Consider the following 21765-nt stretch of genomic DNA (forward strand, 5'->3'; position numbering starts at 1 on the left):
ATTAATAGCAGATAAGTATTACATTGGATGGTAAGGTCAACACTGTCATAATAGCAAGTAAGTATTACATAATTATAAGTAGTTTCACCTCCCCCACCTCCTGTGAAAATATATTTCAAAGTCAGGCTATATAAGTAAGTAAAACAAAGCAAAGCAAAGCATGGATAAATAAGATATAATAATTGATGATGTATAGAAGTAGTCACCTACAAAAATTTATAAAATGAAGCCAAATAATGGTGGATAAAATATTGTATTTATCTTAAACAGATCTAAAAGTTGGGATAAGAAAACTAAATTAGGATGAAACAGGTATTGATTAGTAATCTGTATTTAACAATTTTAACTTTTTTCAAACTTCATTGTTCAGTGTACTCATTGACAGACTCTAGACTATCATGCAGCAACTGTCCTGTGAAATTCAACAAAATTATAAATGATAATAATCAAAAAATTATATGTATTGTTTAATAAAGAATTACAAGTTTGGAAAAACTTTCCCTAAAAGCAAATTAAGTCTTATATGCTGATAACCAGCATTATCAGTAAGCAGAACTAGATCAGAACTTGACGTGACTGAAAGTTTTTCCTTGTTTTTAAATAAAGAAAAACGTTCAAGGACTTCCTTTGTATGTTTTTCATACTGTTTGGTATTGGCAACTAATTGTTTTCTACAATATCTGAAATCAATATTTGTGAGCAATCAGTGGTTCTTGTTCTTATATTCTTGTTGAATCGGCTGATGTAAACTTATTTTTGAACACACCAGTATGCACATAGCCTTGTGTTAAAGTTTGAAGTTTGCTTACATCTTCTTTCATTTTGTTGAATAATTTTGTTGATAACAAATAATTGAACTGATTCAAAGAATGGCTTATTCTTGTATGTTATCACAATCTTTCAAGTGTAATGTTACATTTTTCAAATGATTTCATGTTGCAACTGTAGGATGTTGAGAACATGTTTGCAGATGACAGACATGCAGTTACATCGAACAAAAGAGTGCAGATTGAACTGCACAGTTGCTTCACTCCTGCAGTTAAATTAATAATTTACTTATGTACTTTGCAAATTAATTTTATCATCCATGCAAGTAATATTAGGTGTAACAACTGTTTTTTTGGCCATACAGAGTATCTTATTTGGGCTTGTCATTAAAGACATAAGATGTCACTGTCCAGTAAAGAGGCTGTGTCAAAAGGCATTATTGTACAGTAAAGGGATAATAGTATAGTTCAAAATTTGTTTTATTCAATTAATAATACCCCTCATGCGACAGTGTCTGTATTGGAATGAAATTTGGCCCCCAAAGGTGGTGTGTGTATCTTTCTAAAGAGAGACCATCAGTTTGTTTATCTACCAACCCCCTAAGATGTAAAAACAGGTTCTGGAGTGATCATATTTCTATCTTGGACTGAGACAGTCAACACATCTTCAGTGGCTTTTTTCTTGATGACCTATATGCATCAGATAAATGTAGGCTTACATTACCAGCTTTTGATGTTTAAAGACCCACACAGCAAACATTTTATTCATTTTATTTGAAAATTTAGTATACAGTGTGGTTTATGTCAGTGAAATGAGACAAACTGAAATAGACAAAACTTTAATATATTTTTGCAGGCTGAAACTAATTTCTACATTTTTCTGCACAATAACTTTAGTTTTCCACCATCTACAGTTACCAAACTTTGTGAATGGCATGTACTTAGGGTATGGAAGAATCTCTCGATTTTAGGCTAAAATGTGAAGGTCACTATGGCAGAAAGAAGGAAAAAATAACTTTAAGTTCTGCACCATCTGCAGTTACCAAACTTTGTGGATAGCTTGCACCTTGGGAAAGGAAATCTCATCAATTTCAGGGTCAAAAGTACAAGTGCAAGGTCATTGTGTTGTTCATAGTATTCCATTTTCTTCATATATATTGTCTTTATTTAAAACTAGTACCAGAAATATTCCTTTGGTACCATAATAAATACAGAATTGCTACATTGCTTGCTATAGCCTTTAGTCTGCATATGATATGATTATCCTTGTGGATCCCTGTAATGTGTACAGATTTATTTACTGGTTCCAGGCACTGTGGTGTTCCAGACCCATCCTGGGCAGAGCTTCATCACTTTGTGTGGTTCTTTGACACCCAACTTAGAGACTTTGAGAAGTCTATTTTCTGTGGTGCTGCTGTGGCAGAGGATCTTCCTGGATTTTCAGATTTTGTACTGAGGTTTCTCATCCAGATGTCAAGGGTAAGACAAACCCAATATTTATTCACTATGATTAGGAAAGGGGGTTATCATTTCTTTTGCTGCATTTTTGTTCTCTCAAAAATCTACCAAAAGTGTGATAATAGATGGTCTGTCATTTACTATGACCATTAATCCTGCCTCAAGGTGAAGGTGACAGCAATGAAAATGGAATTATCTGACTTGCATTTTTGTCCAGAGTACAACACATTTGAACTACTGAAGATATTTAAATTAAACTTGAACCAAGATAATTATCATAATTAGACAGTATGTCACATCGACTTCTTCAAGGTTAAGGCCATGATGAGGGAAAATGTACATGTCCATGTATGGGTACAATTTTAAAACCAGTATAAATATTTTAATGAAGTATTACCTTTTTATATATCATAATAATGTCTCACATATTCAGTCATACCCCTGCCAACAAGGTCAAGGTCACAGAAAGAGATAATTTAAGATGGTGACCTGTTTGGTGCTCCAGGCTGTCACTTTTTAGCTTCCTTTGATATTTTAATGAAACTTTTTACAAGTACACACCTTATCATACCGTGATTGATGTCTTAACTCATAGCTCTTCATGAGTAGAGAAATGTCATGAATGATAGGGATTCATCATCTTGTCCCTTTTGTAGCACAGTTGTTTTGTCAAGTTTAATTAACATAATAATCTTGCAGAGGATGATTTCTGAAAACAACATTTTCAAAGTTGAATGTTTTGTTGTTCGATAATAGATTTTTGGGGTTGATTAGCTAAGAATTAAAATTAAATTAGTTGTGACTCATGTGCTGTTTTCCTGGAGAATAAATCATTATTTGCATAATGTAAGATATCTGATAATTTGTTCTGTGTTTGTAGGACTTTTCCACGCGGTCACTGTTTATGAGTGAGGAGTCCCCAACAAACATTGCTGCTTCATTAGAAGACGAGGGTGAAGAAAGAGCAGAGGTAGAGGAGGATCTGACTCCATTTCAGATGCGAAGAAAATGGGAAAGCAGGTTAGACAAGACAATAGGTTTGTTTTTATTCCCTACCACGAATGTGTTAGAAGCATATAGCATTATCATAGTGTTACTATATATTCCATATATCTGTCCTTCCAGGTGTGTAGTAAGGTTTTCATGGACAACAAAAATGTATTTGTGTTTTATTTAATTTAATTCATACTAGGTTATTAAAATTAGAGCAATAACATTCAAATAAAGTAGAGGGTGAACTTATCAACCTTTGATTTGAGTGCTTATGGTACTGATTTTATGTTATTCAGAATCTAACAATTGATTCCTGCAGAAAGAAAGAATAGTTTATGTGAATTTGAAGAACAAGAAAACTTGCAGCAAATAAATTGCACTGTTTAATAGCATGATGAGGCTAGGGAGAAAAGGTGATTTTCATTCATGGTTTTAATTTTAATATTTGTATTTATCAAATAAAACATTGACAATTTGTTCTCAGAAATGGCTGCAAATTGTATGCCACCATGAAACTGGCTTGGGTTAAGAGGTAATTTGTCTGGTGGCTATATAAGTACTTTGACGTGTAATTGCTTTTACTGAAAAATGGCGTTAAACCCTACAACAACAACAACAACAGCTCCTCTTGACAATGAATAACCTAAAACTAATTTGTGTGTATCTTAAGACTTTAAAAAAATCTGATCCAGTTATGCCTGTAATCAATTAGTCCATTTAGATTTTGTAGGAATGACTTTCCACCTGCTTTGTTATTGCTTGAAAACATTTGATTACCAACCTTGCCTACTACCACATTTTAAAAATAAACCCTTACACCAAAGGCATACTTATTAATGAGTTGTCTGACTTTATGTAGCACATTTGTTTTATTCCAGCTTTGATAAATAAAACTGTTTTTGGTTTGCAGATGTTTTATTTCACCATGGGGGGCACTGCACTTAAGTGTGCCATATTGGCACATGCTAAAAGAAAAATTACAGATGGTGCACTGTAAGTGACAGTGTAGTGAGTATGCATTTTATGAAGTGATATAACTGTTTAAACAGTGTTTAAATATTGCCAAGCACAAATCAGGGGTTAGAAATAGTAACAGGGTATGAAAAATTAGGGCTTGAGTACTGCATGCCACTTTACCCACTTAGCTGTGATGCTGGCTAAGGTTTTTTTTCTGTACAAATTTAAAACTTTTAGTTCACAAGCAATCTTTACTATGTTCCCAAGGCATGTTGTTTAGTTGCATCGGCCAAAACCTGTGCACATGTGCACTCATGTTTCTCCAAAAATGTGTTTATGTGATTACAGCAGACTGTATTAGAGTCTCATTATTAGGAAATTTGGTCTTAATAATTTGAGTGAAATAATAGCATCTGTGATTAATTTAAAAGAAGATTTCAGTTGATTAAAGAGGAAATAGCTTGCATTTATTGGTATTTCTTTCATTCTTGTAAGTTGGAACATGATATACATTTCTGCTGCTTATTTTGTTTCTGCAGTAAATGAAATAATACAAATAACTTAAGTGAATAATTATTATATTGCCTCCTTTTTTACAGTCCTCATCCTTACCTTTTCTTCAATCCTGATGGCCAGACCTTGACCTTTGTTGGCTTTAACATTGAACAACATACTGGCAACCTTGTGGATCTTCAAACTGGGAGTGTTCTTGAGAAAGCCATCATGGCTAGGAATCTCTACAAGGGTCTGGTTAGAAATCGTGCTCCCATCCAGGAAGACTTTGATTCTTTGTCCAGGTTTTGTTATCTTTTGAATTAACTTTATTTATTTACCTCTGTATAGCATGCCAATGACTGGATAGCATCAACCTAGATCTATTGTGGCATGCTGAGCTGGCAGATTATAGTGTATGCTGTTCTTTTTACTTGTAATGTTGAGCAAACAGCATACTCCTTGGTCTGCTCAAACACGTGACAGCAGATATGGTGTGTGTTGTCTGCAGTTTACCATAATGCAGTTTATTCATTGGGAAATATGATATTTCGTTTATGTCAGTAGATCTTTCCAACACATCAGTCAAACTTAGCATCTTTGTATTGGAAGGGCTCTTAATATGGCTTGGTGTTTGTAGTTTGAATCATATTAAATATATAGGGTTGAAAATTCAATTGCCCAATTCAAAATAAACAATGAAAATTATATGATGAAGTGTATTTTTCAATCACTCACCCAATCAGGCAAGTGCTGATTCAGAGGTGACCAGTGTTTTTCTAAAAAGAAAAGGATTTTAATGAGAAAGGATGTTCTGTTGAGTGTATTGCCATGTTTTCCACCATAAGTTTGTTTCCATTTTGTCAATCAAGATCATACAAGTGCTTTGCTCTCACTCTTCAGTACTAATAAATACTTACAGAGGGAGAGCAGACTGGTGTCAGTTTGTACTTACTTATTACTTACAAATGGTGGTAGAAGGTCACAGAATAGGTGTCAAAAAACAACCTTTGACACGATTGAATGTAAGTCATTAACATTGTCATCTGTGATATTTCATTTGTGATATGTGATATTTCTATAATAGTTGATTGAGTAATAGTTTATTCTGGGCAAGCAAAAATATATAATTCTTGCCTGAATAGGAGAGTGGGTTTTTAGAAAATGATCAGCACTTGATGTTTATGTCAGCATGTATGAAATGTTCCCTCAACTTGGAAGTAAAATATAGAAAACACATAGTAACTAAACCAAAATATCTTAGAAACTATTACTTCGATTTCGCTCAAAATTGGAACTTATCTTATTTTTACTTGATGTATTATGTCCCAAAAAGTTTTCATATATTTTGATGCAGTAGGAAAGATTTTCTTTTGTAAATGAGCATGCATGGGACTTGGAACAAATTCTGCAAGGCACATTTTATAACATGTTGTAACAACTTTTAAGTGAATCCTGTAGCCTTGCATTTGATCCAAGACATCATAGAGACCTTAGGCTGACATGCAAAGATTTGTATCACAGGGATTTAGCTGAACAGAGACAAAACCTGAATCTGGTGGGTTCCTGTGGCTGCAGCCCAGGTGACCACCCGATCCAATTAAAACAACACAGCCTCTTAGCTTCACTGGATTCACCAGTGAATTTTAATGTTAAGAAGATTTCAGTCGTTATCTTCTTAACCTGATCGAATGGTCATGGATCATGTGACCATAGACTATGATGTTTCAAGTTGGAGAGTGGGTTATTGTAATTCCTAACAATATAAAAATCTTTTTAAAAGATCCTTTTCTAACAAACCACTGAACAGAATATGACCAAACTGACACCATTCTTATAAAGGTCTTTCATTTGTGAACAAAGATGCCAATCCATTGTCAGATATGGCCACCATTACTAATATTAGACCAATCATTGTTTTTAACAACTTAAAACATTAAAATGGCTTCTTCTCAAAGTCTGCTGCAAACAGTTTGACCAAATTCAAGATGGAAAACATCCTGATATGAAGGCCATTCAATTTTACACAGGTAATGTCACTCTGCCAGCAAATATAACCGCAGTTCTAACAAGGAACAAACTGTAAAGCAACAACTTCTCAACACTATTGTATAGAATTTGACTCCTAAATTAGTCATGAAGCCTCATATCTTGAAGAACTTTCAGTTTTGCATCAACTGTTCTTATTCACTATTAAGTGTGGCCATTGTTATTAAATATATATAAAATATTTTAAACAGCCTGTTCTAAACAACCAGTCAAAAGAAGTTGACCAAATTTAACAGAAAGTATGCCTAATGAGACCTTTAAAACTTACACAAATGCTGCCTATATGGCTGCTATTACTAAAAATAGAACAACTTTTACATATCCAAGTGCATCATACTTACCGGGGCCCCAAGTGGCTGAGTGGTCTAAAGCGCTCACCGTTCCGAATCACTGCCATCTCACGTCTGTCTGCGTGGGTTCGAGTCCAAGGCTTGGCTAGCATGGGTATGTGGGAAAGCCTGCCAGTAGCTTCTCATGGGTCGGTGGTTCTTCCCTGGGTTTTCCAGGGTTCTTCCTCCACTCTTTATACTGGCCGCCATGTATAGCCTATCTTGTGCTGAAAAATGGCGTTAAACCCTTGAACAACAACAACAACAACAGCATCATACTTACCTATGTTCCTTGGTTAACTGCCCTTGTATTTGGCTTTTGGGTAGATGTCAGGATTCTGGCTGAATTGAGCCTTTTGTTTTCATCTCACAGTCTATCTCTTCTTTGCCCACCCACCACTAGTTCTCTATATTTTAACCTATTTATTACCCTGAAAGCTGTAAAATTGCATGTTCATAAAATTTCACACGTATGAAATATTTTGTCTGATAACTATGTTAGTTATAGACTTCATTTTATTAAATTTGATTCCAGAGGAGACAAGATCACAAGACTTTGTCAGGTGATGGGAAATGAATTCCCCTATGATCCAGATGCGACCTATGAATTAACAACAGATAATGTAAAGAAGATTCTGGCAATCTACATGAGGTTCCGGTAAGGATTAAACTCCAGGCCCTAATTTTAGACATTTTTATGAGGTTCCGGTAAGGATTGAACTCCAGGCCCTAATTTTACACATTTTTGTGAGGTAAGGATTGAACTCCAGGCATTTTACACATTTTTGTGAGGTTTCAGTTTTGATTGAACTCCAGGCCCTAATTTTACACATTTTTGTGAGGTTCTGGTAAGGATTGAACTCCAGGTCCTAATTTTACACATTTTTGTGAGGTTCAGGTAAAGAGGTGATGATTTGGTTGGAAGTTCAGACCCATTTTAGACATTTTTGTGAGGTGGAGGCAAGGTTCGAACTTTGGACCCTACTTAGAGGGTTTTGAGAGGTTCAGATAAGGTTTGAACTTAAGTCTGTTTATAGGTTTTTTGTAATATCCATTAAAAATAAGTTAAATACCAGGGAAAAATTCAGAATTCTGAATTTGGTGTTGTTTCAGAATTTATAGACATGAGGCCAAGTCAGAAGGTACTTTAAATGTTTATTCTAATTTAGATACTGCTCCCAGTGTTGGCTTTCCATTTAAACTTGTAAAAAATATTCTTTAATATGGCAGGGACATCTGTGGCACATGGGCACATTTCAAGTACTACTCATGAGCACCAGTTGTAGACCTTACTTTATAAGCATCACATATGATAGTAGTTTTAAAAAGTATCTTTCTATACCCAGTGAAATTTGAAAGCAAATATCTGTTTTTTCTAATATAATTTTATTTGCATTTAACATGTTAGGTGTGACATTCCAGTGATTATCATGGGAGAGACAGGGTGCGGTAAGACCAGACTGGTCAAGTTTCTCTGTGCACTACAGACCCCACCTGGAGCTGTTGTGAAGAATATGGTACTAATGAAGGTAAGTAAAGCATTCTAGTTTAGTGTGTACTAGGTGTAACATTCAAGTTATGATCATTGGAGAGACAGGATGTGATAAAATCAAACTGGTTAAGTTTCTTTGTGCATTATAGACCCCACCTGAAATTGATGTCAAGAATATAATACTCATACATACCTACATACATACATACATACAGTAACTTCACTAGTTACATAAAAATTTGGCTGTGTCAGTGGGGGCTTTTCCTTAGCTAGAACCTGAATGAAACACTTTACAAGGATATGGAGATTTCCAATTTGTGCTAGGCTGATCCCAGCATAAGAGTATGTTTGGCATGATCCCAGATAAAACAGAAACTGTACTTGACTGAACCCAGTATTAGATTTTATTCTGGGCTGATTTGATCTCAAGTAGAATCTGTTAGGTGGATCTCTACAGTAGAATGTATTTGAGCTGATCCCAGCTTAATTAGATCTATGCTAGACTGATCCTCACATTAGAGTGTATCCTGGGCTGATCCAAGCTCAAGAAGAAACTGCTAGGCTGATCCCAGCCTTAGAGCATAATCTGTTTTGATCCCAGCTCAAGTAGAATGTGTGTGAGGCTGGTCCTCGCATTAGAGGATATTCTGGGCTGATATATTCAACTTGACTGGATTAAATTCATTGGATGCATGATGTATGTCTCATAAAATTGAATACTTTTTCTGTGTTGCTGGTTTTTCACCAGACAAAATAAAATCCTGAGCTTTAAGCATGTGTTCTCATTCTAAACAATTCAAAGAAAAAAAAGAAATTTCAGGTTTATGTAGAAAAAAATAAAATAATTTTTCACAATAATTTTTTGTTTGAAATTTTAGATGGTTTTCCTATATGTCTTTTTAGGTCCATGGAGGCATCACAAATGCAGACATCATCAAAAAAGTTCAGGAAGCTGAGAAACTTGCCCAGGAAAATGCTAAGAATTATGGTCCCCATATGTACACTGTACTATTCTTTGATGAAGCCAACACAACAGAGTCAATTGGACTCATCAAAGAAATTCTCTGTGACAAATCCATGCAAGGAAGACCACTTAAAAACTGTCCAAATCTGAAGATGGTTGCTGCTTGTAACCCCTACAGAAAGTAAGAAGATGAGATGGTTAAAAATACTATTTGATCTATTTCATGCCAGGAGCAATATTTTAATCTTCAGATTTTGAACAGCCAAAAAAAAGTACTTTTTAAAGGTTAATTTTGATTGGCGATGGGTTTTATGATCTCCAAACTAAGAAACTTTCTGTTGCTAAGTCTAACCTGCATCTTATTTTATGCCCTTGCTGAAAATATGGTAATGGCACAATGTTAGGTTTCTTCATCCATTCCCAGTGTGGGTAAATGTTGCTACTGTGAATATGGTAATGGCACAATGTTAGGTTTCTTCATCCATTCCCATTGTGGGTAAATGTTGCTACTGTGAATATGGTAATGTCATCTTCTAATTATTAAGAAATGATTCATAAAATGTGCTTATAAGCCTGAGATTTGCTTTATAACAATGGTGGAATATGTTTTTCCCACTCAAATTGAGAAGAAAAAAATTATTGACCTGTTTTGTCTTGCATATTAGTAAAAATAAGAAAGCACACAATTGAAAAAGCTTTAGAATAGATACTTAAACCAGGTATAAAAGAAAGTACATTTTCTGTTTGTGTTCACTGTTTTATTGTAGACATTCTGAAGAGCTGATCAGACGACTTGAAAAGGCTGGACTGGGATACCATGTTGATGCAGATAAAACTGCAGACAGATTGGGTAATTGCACAAATAATCTCAGCCTTAATAGTCCATTCTTTAAGTTAGAGAATATTAATTAGGTTTTATCTTGAGTTAGATTGAAGTTGATTGATATATCAATCCAAATTTTGCATTATATTTATATTTAGGATATTTTTACATTTTCGCATTTATTCTAGGGAAATAAATTATTTGCTGAACTTGTTGGTTCTCTCACTTTTCTTTTCTTTTAAGACCATAGATTCATACTATCATCACATTTGGGACTGACCGTTTTGTTTGGGGGAGGGGGCAAAATGTTTTCAAGTTTATTGGGTGCTTTACATGTAATACAGCAGTAATAAATGCCTCTGCCCAGTATCACTTTATCAACATAACTCAGTGTGCAAGCATGAGCATGTGCTTATTATTGTCTTTCATTTGATTGATGTCATGGCTAAAACCAGTCATGACAGTTTACCATTCATACATGGTGCATATAACAGCCTGTTCATACTGAAGTGGTGTTTTTATTTCTTCTTCAACTATGTTTCCCAATCATAATACCTTAGGAGAACTATAACTACCTCACAAATCCAGCCCTCCCAGATACTACTTTTACTTAAAGGGAGCAGAAAGTTGTCTGCCAACCCATTTGGTGGTTGGGTGGAGTGATCTCCCCACATATTTTAGACTTTGCGCCAAAGTGTAAAAGTATTCTAATTATTACTTCCTCTCATGCTTTGAAGCGTGCTCTCATCATCAGATACCTTTCAAAAAGCGAGAAGCCTTGTGGAAGATACCACTACCAGTTGGAGGAGTTTTTCACTTCTAAGGAATGTATACCTCATCTACATTTCCAACATTTTCTCTGTTTCTACCTTGACAAAGTTTTGCCTTTACAAGTTTCCACACCTTGTCATCTTCATACATTTAGGTACTTGCACATAAAGCCAACACTACTTCCCATTCAGTTTGTGTTATACATATTTTATACATGCAAGTCTCTAGTGCTCATATAATTCCTTTATACACCACTCCCTTGATAACTCGCTTACATCGGGGTCCAGAAACATCGACCGCACTATAAGTGAGGTGCGAGTTATTGAGGGACCTATAAAATAGGCCCAAAACCAATAAAGTGATTGATGACATAACAGAAAAATAAGGGGGGGGGGGCGGTAGGCAGATTATACTGTTGAATACTTACTTTATAATCGTTCTGAGATTAACTGTGAATAAATATCTCTTCATAACGGTGTACTTTATTATTTCCTCATAGGACAATATTAATTTCAGGATAAATTACAGTATATTGAGGCGATCATCGAAAACATTATTCCACGTGGTTTCCGTTCGCTTAACATGTGTACCACTTCACATATTGTGTACTACGTCACTAATTTTTATGTCGAATTCGATACATTCTAGTTTTATTGTTTGATCCAAATTAGAGGTTTTTTATATACAAAGATCGACTCTGTTCGAGAAACTGTCGATCGAACGATAGATAGATAGATTTGAATGCGATAGAAGTAAAATGGAAAACTAAAAAAAAAAAATAATGGTTAATCAGTACTAACATATTAATTGGTCTACAAATTTAAAACAATGTAAATTAGAACAAGTTAATACTTGCCGTTTGTGCCATGCTTGACAAATATCAATTCACTTTTTGAAAAAAATCTGTTAATTTTTTGTGTGTGTTACTCCTTGGTTTCTCTGCCGCCGAGCAAAATCCCTCAGATTTCTCAACTGCATGAGCTTTACTTAGCCAACATTTTGGGTCTCCAGCCACCCTATGGCAATATCAAAATATTTGATTGCTTCCTGTGCAGAGGAGTGGGGGTGCAACATCTGCGCCTGCATCACTTGCAACACTTGTATTACTCCTGTTAGAATCGTCTTCCGCTGCAAATTTGTTAGTTGTAGAATTAATTATAGTTTCATCTGACGTGTATTCGGCTGTGGGGCAATCATTGTCAGCACAAATCCACTCCTCCATATCATCAAGAGAAACGCCCATCTCAGGACCATGAGTCTGTACGAATTTCTCCCAAACAGCCTCGGCATTAATGACATCAGTTTCACTGAAACATTGGACGTCACTATAATCGTCGTTGTCTCTGTTACTGTTTTGCTTTATGTCAAAGGCAGCTCCAAGACCCTTAATCCAGCACCCGAGGTCTCTTGTAATCAATTTTTTTCAATGCAACAAACACTTCCCCGAAGTGTTGATCAAAACAATGCTGGGATATACATGTAACTAGGTTCTCACAGAAGTACTCACGGGTTTTGATGTGACGGTCGATTGACTCTTTTCATGTTTTCAATGAACAGAATATGTTGTGATTATAATGTTTACACTGAAACAGAATTAAAGGATTAGAATGTGACTTTCACACAAGAAGATGTTTAATTTGTGTTTATTTCATTCTCTGTTGCCACCTGTTAGCATTTACCAGAAGTTTTCATTGATCGCTATTTCACCAGACTGTTTATTTACAGTATACTGACAACTATTTATCATAAAAACTTGCATAATATATAATATCTTTAAACAGAGGTCTCGCTAGGATTTTAAAACTGGGTCTTTCTGCCTCTGAATTCAGTCACTAAATATCAGTACATTTTCTCACTCGGCTGCCAGTCAAAGCCTTTGAACTAGCCACCTAGCTGTTGCATCATGTTCTTTTTTTTTAATGTACTCTTATAAAATGGCAACAGTACATCAAAGAGTCTTTCAGTCACTGAATTCTGTCATTGTAAATATCAGCACAGTTAACTGATCGACACATTTTCCCACAAAGCAGGTGGCTGAAACAGGACCGGCAAATCTTTGAATTTTCCCGCGCACCTATTACATGCGTACGGAAGATATCCGCCTCAGTGATTTTCTGCATCCCAGATCAAAAATTGGCGTCCAAATACGCGTAATTAAGCATTTTCGAGATCTCTGAAATTAATTCTTCTTTAGAACTTGCAGATTTCAAAATATGGATTATATTTTTACGGGCATTAATCACCATTTTCGATGATAAAACGAGCAATGTATCAAGGTTTAATTTATCAATTCTTATCGTAATTTTTTCATGTTCAGCATATTTTAAAGATATTTTAAATACATTTTCTCTGGAAAAAATCGGGAGCCAAGACAGACATCGCGTTATAAGCGGGATTGCGAGTTATCCGGGCGCGAGTTATCGAGGGAGCAGTGTATGTGTAATTCCTTTACAGGTACATATCAGCGAGTTTCTATCCAAGGCATTTGTAGCATCCAGGTGCCAGCTTTAATGTATGTACATGTATGGGCAATCTCTGGGTCTTTTTCCCTACAAGTATTGCCTAATAATGGATTTTGTGGCACCTACTGTGTACATCTCTATAACAGTGCCTCAGTTCCCTTTTACATAAAAGTTTTTTTTGTGTGCAATGTAGACACTCGAGTATATTTCTGTAGTTCTTCTGCTCTGGTCACTGCTCCATACATGGTTTATTCAGTCACCTCCTGCACATGCATGTTATTCTTGAGTCATGTTTATCTTTAAATCATATTTATCGATTACTTAGTCACTCGCATGTGCTGCCGAAGCGACTTCATAAGTTTGGTTTACGCTACATTATTTACGTGTGTGCATGTCTTTATGCTTTAAGAACTCCTTATATATGTTTAATTCCATCCATTCTGGTATAAAGGGGAGTTCATTTCCTGTGTATTTTTAGAATTTGGATCACCATGCTTCAATGATTATAACCGTACAGGCAATCTTTGACCTCCCCTTACAGGTAGCATTGTAATTGAAATCATCTGCTATCACCTTTTCCAGGTAACCATCATTTGGTATAGCTCTGCACCCACACAGTAGTCAAATATCACGTGCAGGCTGGCAGGTGATTTTTTTTCCTCAGTGCAAATCTTGATGGAACAAGGGAGATAATTGAACTTACCCTTTAGTTATGAAGTGCCAGACAATGACATACTCGGAAACAGCTCTGCACCCAAGTCATCATCACAGCACTTATCACCTTTGGAACTCCCTCTACCTTGTCTCCTAGGAGTCCAACATGATTCCTCCAGCGGAAGAACATGGGACAGAGCTAACAAACAGCCAAGTTCCTTCTCTTTCAAAAGATGCATGGACAGGTTACATGTATCAAATATACAATAACCTGTCCCAATTGATGATCCTAATGACATACTCCTCACACTGATGGTCTATTTCCACTGCAGCTGGCCTAGGCCATATACTAGGGCTCAGGAAGGGACAAACATCAATATTACGGGATCAATCAATAACGGTCCAGGCTTCCAATACATTGAACCTGACTTTGCAGACATGTGCAGGGACCAGACTAACTCGTACCACCTCATGACACTCATTCAGCATGATACCACGCATTGATTCTTGATCTTCACGCCTCAACAGATGTCACTTTACAATTTCTCTACGAGAAGAGCCTCTTTACTCAACAACTGTCTTTAAGTTACATTTTCTAATTCAGGGTATTCTATGAGTTTAGTGAGTGACAGACCTCATCACTCTTCACCAGCTAAGTTTCAAGTGTTACATGGTACCATAGCCTCACTTCACACAACCAAGATAATGGTGCTTGTTTACCATTGCCATCATCTATTCTACCCAACCCAAGGGCACGTGAAGATTCTTCCTTCTGAACATCCATTGAGGATGTTTTCTGCAACCAGAGTTTTGTCCTCCTAATATAACTCCATCAACACTATGCACCAGAGTCCCAGCATCTGTTGATATTATGACAAACAGAAGGTTCTGACTTCAGTTATGTTTGCAGTCATGGAGAGTTAAAGATTTTCTGACCTGCCTTCATCATCATTTTGTAGGCAGTTCAGTCATCTGCACCCCCATTCAGAACCTCAGCAGTTGATAGTGATCTCACCATATCGGGGCTGACATAGCCACGCTCCATATATATGGATTAGATGGCCTTTGTTGATAACTGGCAGTTAGTGAGCAATATCAGTGCTGTGACTTCATTGTTGGACTTTTCGTTCTCACTCGATATCTTCCAACCAATGGAACATAGTTTATCTTCTCCCACTTCAAATAACTCAGGGCATGCATGGAAGTCAGTCTCAAGAATGGCTAAGTACTGAGTGGAGCTGCTCAACACACTTTGGCTAGTGCCGTAACCACAGCTACCTGTTCAACTGGCAGAACACAACTCACTGCCCACTGCCTGCACTCCCCTGAGGGATTACTATATGGCCAAGCTAAGAGTACAGCCTTTACCCTGTATCCTTCTTTTTAATATCCCGATGGCTGAAGTATGCTAACAAGCCATCAAGGAGACACATTTCCCTCCCTTCCACAACCACAGAGTCGATACAGGGATAGTATGCGAAATCAACAAAAGGACCCAAGGGCCACTCATAGGTCATGAAACTCTGACAGCCATCCTATTGAAGCTCCACTGATCGAAAGTAGTCTTATCACATACCTTGTGGATATAGCACCTTTTCTTGGTTCCACTGGCAAACGACTCTCTATGTCTGGTCATTGGCCTAAACAGCCTCAGTCCATTTATCCACACCCCTCGGTTCCCAATGAAAATATCACAAAGCATTTTGAAAGCTATCCATGATGGAGACTTTGCCATCACTGGGTTTAGACAGTGCAAATGTCTTCATGTTTCAATTCATAAGGCTCCCAGGATGTTCCTGTGATTCACCTACAACATTCTATATCAATTCAGGGCACTCCAACTGAGGCTCAATTTCAGCCCTTGGACCTTCCCTTATCTGACAAATTGAGTAATGGTAAATACCTGGAGAACATCCTGCAGCAACATCATAGGTTTAGCAAGACAAGATAGCCCTTGTTACCAATCTGGACTTCACATCAAGAAGGAAAAATCAGACCTAGTAGCATTTCAACAATTCATTCACCTGGGTATGGAGTTCAATACACAGGCTCCATATTTTGTCTCCCTCAGATCAGACTTTGTGAAATACATGTCCTATCAGCAGACCCAAATTAAATGCAAGTTTCAAAAAGACATGTTAGTCTTATTCATGATGGCATACTTCAGGGGTAACAAAATTTTTGTCATGAATCCTCTGTCTCATCTGGACACATCAACTAAAGACCACTTACAAAACCCAGTCTGGACTTTCAGGTGATACATTAATATGAATAGAGCCATTGCATCAAGGGAGATCACTCCTCTTTCTACTTCTCATATAGGACAGGACTGTCTATCAGAACAAACTATCAAGTCCAGGAGTAAGGGGGCTGTTTACTCAGCATATAGGGAGATAACCCCAGCTCCATGAACTTAGTACACACTTTTGGCTCATGAGGTTTGATCAGTTGCCACCTACCTAGCATGGGACTGGAACTGTTCAATAACCAACATCATTCAGGCTGCAGGATGGAGATCAGAGTCCACATTCTCTTGCTTTTATCTCTGAGATCTGTAATCCCAGACGGCCCAATTCAGTCTGGTAAAACCTATATCCACGTCAGCTCAACAGGTCACCCTTCCCAGTCGATCAACATCTTAAGACATGGCTTCATGACTTCTGCTGGATTTGTGGATGACAATATTTTCCCTTTTGAAGCCACGCCCTGATAGATGGAGTCACCTCAAGTTGGGTTACCTAGAAGCTCAATACCTTTGGGTACTGGAAAAAGTATCTCTGGGGTAAGGGGATGTACCTCCCTCCACCTCTTCCCTATTTTCCTAAGGTATTTTGATTGGGTAACATGTTTGAAGAAGAAATCAATTTTCCTAGTAAAATATGTTTCTATAAGAATTACCTACCCAATCATAATACAATAATACACGTACATCCTCCCAGCCAACCCACAATTACATGCATTGGAAGCATGCCTTCTTCTCCAGTAATAACTGGGATATTCTTACACTCTGCCTGCAAGTTTTATATCTAAGGGGAAATCACTCTGTCAAACTGCCAAATAGGTCAACAGAAACTTTTAGCTCCCTTTAGCCAAAAGTAGTATCTGGGAGGGCTTCATTTGCAAGGTTGTGGTAGTTCTCCTAAGGTATTATGATTGGGTAAGTATTCTCAAAGAAACATATTTTAGTAGGAAAAATTGGTTTCTATGTTTTGAAGATTATGGAAAATCATAATTTTTGATACACAACTGTGCCAGGGGGTGAGGGATACAAATAATGTTATTAGCATGACACACCATGTTATCGAAGGCATGTCAATATCTTGAAAATAAATTTCCACATTTCATCAGCATGACCAAAGTTTTCTTAGGCAAATATGATTTTATTTCAACAATCCCAACAAGCATCTCATTTAGAGGGGCACTGGGCATCAGGCTGTTGGATTTGTTTTAGTACTGTCTAACTTTATTCAAAGTTAAATAACAGAAGGTTGAAATTTTCCGGACATTTAGCCAGAGTTCAAATTTTGTACATGCGTATAGAAAGTTTCAAAGTACAATTAACCATTCTGATTACAAATAGTAGGTTCCAGACAACTTGAACATTAACCTTAACATACCAGTATCTTCATTCCACTTGTCATGCATAACTGTCAATTACTTTTATAAATAGATTGTGGGACTGGGTTTCTGATTCAAAGTGTGGGTTTTGTAGTCCATTGGGGATATGTCCTTGCCTTAAACAGACACGTCATAATGAATGAAAAGTTTGTGTAATTAGTACAGTTATTTATCTGAAGAGCATGTTTATTGTCCAGGATATAAAATAAAAATGTATAAACATTAAGTACTGAAGAAAAATGTTAACCAAAAGAAAATTGGCAAATAATGTCAATACAGATAAGCAGTAATAGCCAGCTCAATTTTCCATGAATGTGACTGTTAATCACACTTTGAAATTGTTATTACTTTCATTATGCAGTTTGCAATGAAAAACTGTTTTTGTATTTGTTAATGACTCAAACTGAAAAAAGGTAGTCTTTAGTGATGAACTTTTGTATCAGCGCAGGACAGTAAGTATCCCCTAATTTTTATATAATTGATTTAGTTTGGGGAAATCATGATTGTGGAATACTGGCAGAGCATAGGAATTTTGGAGTCAGAAATCATGTCTTTTTTGTGACATGCCATGTTTAAAACAATTACAAACAAGTAGGTTAATGGTGTACTATGAAGGAATGCATGATACATGCAGATGTTATGTATGTGTTCTTGGTTGTTAGGGTATTCCTGCATTAGCCCAACATATGATGCCTTGTTGTCTGCACTTTGATGCAGATCTTTCACTATGGAAATTATATTTAGTTACCCTCATTGATAAAGATGGTGAAGTAAGCATGTGTTACTGTAAATAAGGCAAATTGTCTTCTACAGGTTATTATAATAAGAATTTAAGAACTTTATAAATCAGTTAGAATTTTTGCTTATTTTGTAGCATGTACCCTAGAAAAACCTTTATGTGATGCTAGGGTACTCTTATTTGTAGAAATTATTGGTTTGGTATGCTTCATTTTTCCCTGGTATGTGCATAATTGCCTACGAGACCATGCTTCAGAACACTTCCACTTTTAGGACAGTTATTTTGATCTGGAATGCTGAAGTTTAAAACTAAAATAGTTTGCATTGACTATGTGCCTTTTCAGGTCGAGTTCCAATGAGGCGCCTTGTATACAGAGTTCAACCTTTGCCCCAGAGTCTTCTTCCACTGGTATGGGACTTTGGTCAGTTGAACACACAAATTGAAGACCTATACATCAGACAGATGGTCATTAGATATGTAAGTTATTCAAATATTTTATTACTTGTATCGGTGAGTAATTAATTAATTTTGCACAGTCCTTTCTTGAATTACATTAATATATTCTTCCCTGTCCACCTCAGTAAGTAAACTGACTTCCATTAATATTATAACTGCAGGTGTAACCAATACCCTTTAGATCAAAAAGACAATAATTTATGTTTTTTACAATATAAATATGGTGATTTTCATATATTTCCAGATCAGTCAGGGACGTCTGCCGGATATTCCTGGTTCAGTTCCTGTGATAAGTAAAATTTTAACAGCCTCTCAAGATTTTATGAGAATGCAAAAGGTGAGTGTCCTTCCCCCCCCCTTAGCATACCAGTATTAATTGTTCTGTGGAAGAAAACATTGAAACTGAGATTAAACCTTTGTTACAATATTCATTCTTATCTAATCGAGAAACAAACGTTCTGACAGTGATACATGATGTTTTTTCAATGCCAATATTTTGTCAAAACGAAAAACTGTTCCAGTATTCATTTATTGACACATCATTTTATGTCACAATAACATTATTCATCAGATTATTGCATTAACTACAAAATAATAAAATTCTCTTCACCTGTTCCATCTATTTTTATTTTGAGTAGCCATGTAATTCAGAATTTAATTGAGGTAGAAAGATGATCATGAAGAAACAACCTGTTAATGTCAAGTTTTATAACATATATAAACACATGGAAAAATTCGTTGTAACTAACAGAAAAACTTACATACAAAGATGGATTATTTACAACTATTTCTTGCAATTCTAAGTGGAGCAAGTTATTTTGCAACATATTGGAAAATGGTCTATGGTTACCATGGCATTCAGACCCAGTATTTATTTTGATATATAAATCACATGTTAGGCAAGCAGATTGATATATTTTGTAAATTTGTTCAATGAACTGATTCAGTTTAAAAATAAAATTATTCATCATGTTGCATGTATGTGGCAAAATTTGGAAAATAATTTGATCTCAACACTTTTAGTATAATTTTAATTCCCATTCTGCATTAAAATTTAGGTTCATTTCAAGCACTGTGACCTTTGAATTTTATTTTGCTTTTCAAAAGGTGATGATATTCAAAATGTTTATAAAATGTATTTTAAAATCTGGCAGTGAGAAATAGATTTATTTTGTGATGTAAAAACTTTTTAACTAGGGTAAAACTATAGAATCTTACATAAAATCAAATCATACCATGCTTTTTGTGTTTCTCGCTGCAAGCGATCTATGATGAGATGCATGTTAGCTCAGTCACTTAACTAGAAAAACAGTTATCCACCCTAGGTAACATTGAATGCATGTTTGACCAAAACGATCAAATCGTTCTAAGGCAAAACCAAGTTATTTCCTGCTTTATTCTGTGACATTATCAACATAGAAATTTCACTGAAAAAAAGAATGTTTCAAAATATGTATTTGTGGGAACTCTTCTTTTAAAACAAAATTCATGAATTATTGCCCTCTGTATGTTGGGGGATGTGGACTTCTGGTCACAATCTTACTGGAATAAATAGCAAGAGTGCAATGGAGCTATACCCCCACCCCCTTGTGACCTTGAGTGCACCATAAACCCTACTAACATATATGCTTGAGCCTCAACATTTGAAAATAATGAAAATAGAATCATTGCTAATGTATGTAATATTGAGTCATATCATCCATTGAGGCCAGTGAGGTCACACACTGCTGGTAATATTCATTTGCTTCCTTGAGGCCCATGAGGTCACACATAGCTGTTATTATTCAAGTGATCCCCTTAGGTCTATGAGGTCACACATAGCTAGTAATATTCATGTGCTTCCTTGAGGCTCATGAGGTCACACATAGCTAGTGATATACATGTACTTCCTTCAGGTCTATGAGGTCACACATTGATGATAATATTCATGTGCTTCCTTGAGGCTCATGAGGTCACATATAGCTAGTGATATACATGTACTTCCTTCAGGTCCATGAGGTCACACATTGATGGTAATATTCATGTGCTCCCTTGAGGCTCATGAGGTCACATATAGCTAGTGATATACATGTACTTCCGTCAGGTCCATGAGGTCACACCTTGATGGTAATATTCATGTGCTCACTTGAGGCTCATGAGGTCACACATAGCTAGTGATATACATGTACTTCCTTCAGGTCCATGAGGTCACACATAGATGGTAATATTCATGTGTTCCCTTGAGGTCCATCAGGTCACACATATTTAGTAATGACAGGGTAATCATCAGAGTGATTTAAATGCATATTTTTCAGCCAGTACAGGTTTGAGATGAAAAGTACTTAATATTAATACAAAAGGTCTCAGTAATAAAACTGATGAAATGAAACAGAATTTCCTGCAATCAAAGTGAAAGCCTAGTGTTTTATGCAGTACTGGTAATGATAATTGTGAAGATAGCTACAATACCATTTTTGTCTCCTTGAGTGCCCCCTAATAATACCAGTGATGTATATATATCCTATATTTAGGAGTTTCTGGTAAGGGTTTACACACAGGTCATTTAAATATTCAGGGTATCCAAGAAAATTTTGTGTGTGTTTGATTTGGATTTTTAATATAGCTTTAACAATGTTTCAGTCGTATCACAATGATGTCTACAGTGTGGCAGTTTTTAGCCATGGTCTAGCACTGTGGCATCATGCTACAAACATGTAGGATCATGACCCACCCAGTCACATTATACTGACACCAGGTAGAGC

The 21765-nt window shown here is 36.1% G+C and overlaps 1 protein-coding gene across 4 annotated transcripts in view; it reads left to right on the forward strand.

The window, feature by feature from the left end:
• The window catches only part of LOC149786011 (E3 ubiquitin-protein ligase rnf213-alpha-like), a 353460-nt gene that overhangs the window by 169249 nt on the left and 162446 nt on the right, over positions 1–21765 (forward strand). For all 4 annotated transcript variants that reach the window (XM_089976308.1, XM_089976310.1, XM_089976309.1 and 1 more), the window contains exons 33-41: positions 2078–2246; positions 3106–3245; positions 4775–4972; positions 7581–7703; positions 8454–8574; positions 9441–9682; positions 10269–10351; positions 18912–19045; positions 19269–19361. In XM_089976308.1, the coding sequence (XP_089832434.1) occupies positions 2078–2246; positions 3106–3245; positions 4775–4972; positions 7581–7703; positions 8454–8574; positions 9441–9682; positions 10269–10351; positions 18912–19045; positions 19269–19361 (1303 nt within the window). The remainder of the gene's footprint in view (positions 1–2077; positions 2247–3105; positions 3246–4774; positions 4973–7580; positions 7704–8453; positions 8575–9440; positions 9683–10268; positions 10352–18911; positions 19046–19268; positions 19362–21765) is intronic.

The sequence above is a fragment of the Sinohyriopsis cumingii genome, chromosome 12 (genome assembly GCF_028554795.1).
Source record: "Sinohyriopsis cumingii isolate HCF-2022 chromosome 12, ASM2855479v2, whole genome shotgun sequence".
Classification (NCBI taxonomy): domain Eukaryota; kingdom Metazoa; phylum Mollusca; class Bivalvia; order Unionida; family Unionidae; genus Sinohyriopsis; species Sinohyriopsis cumingii.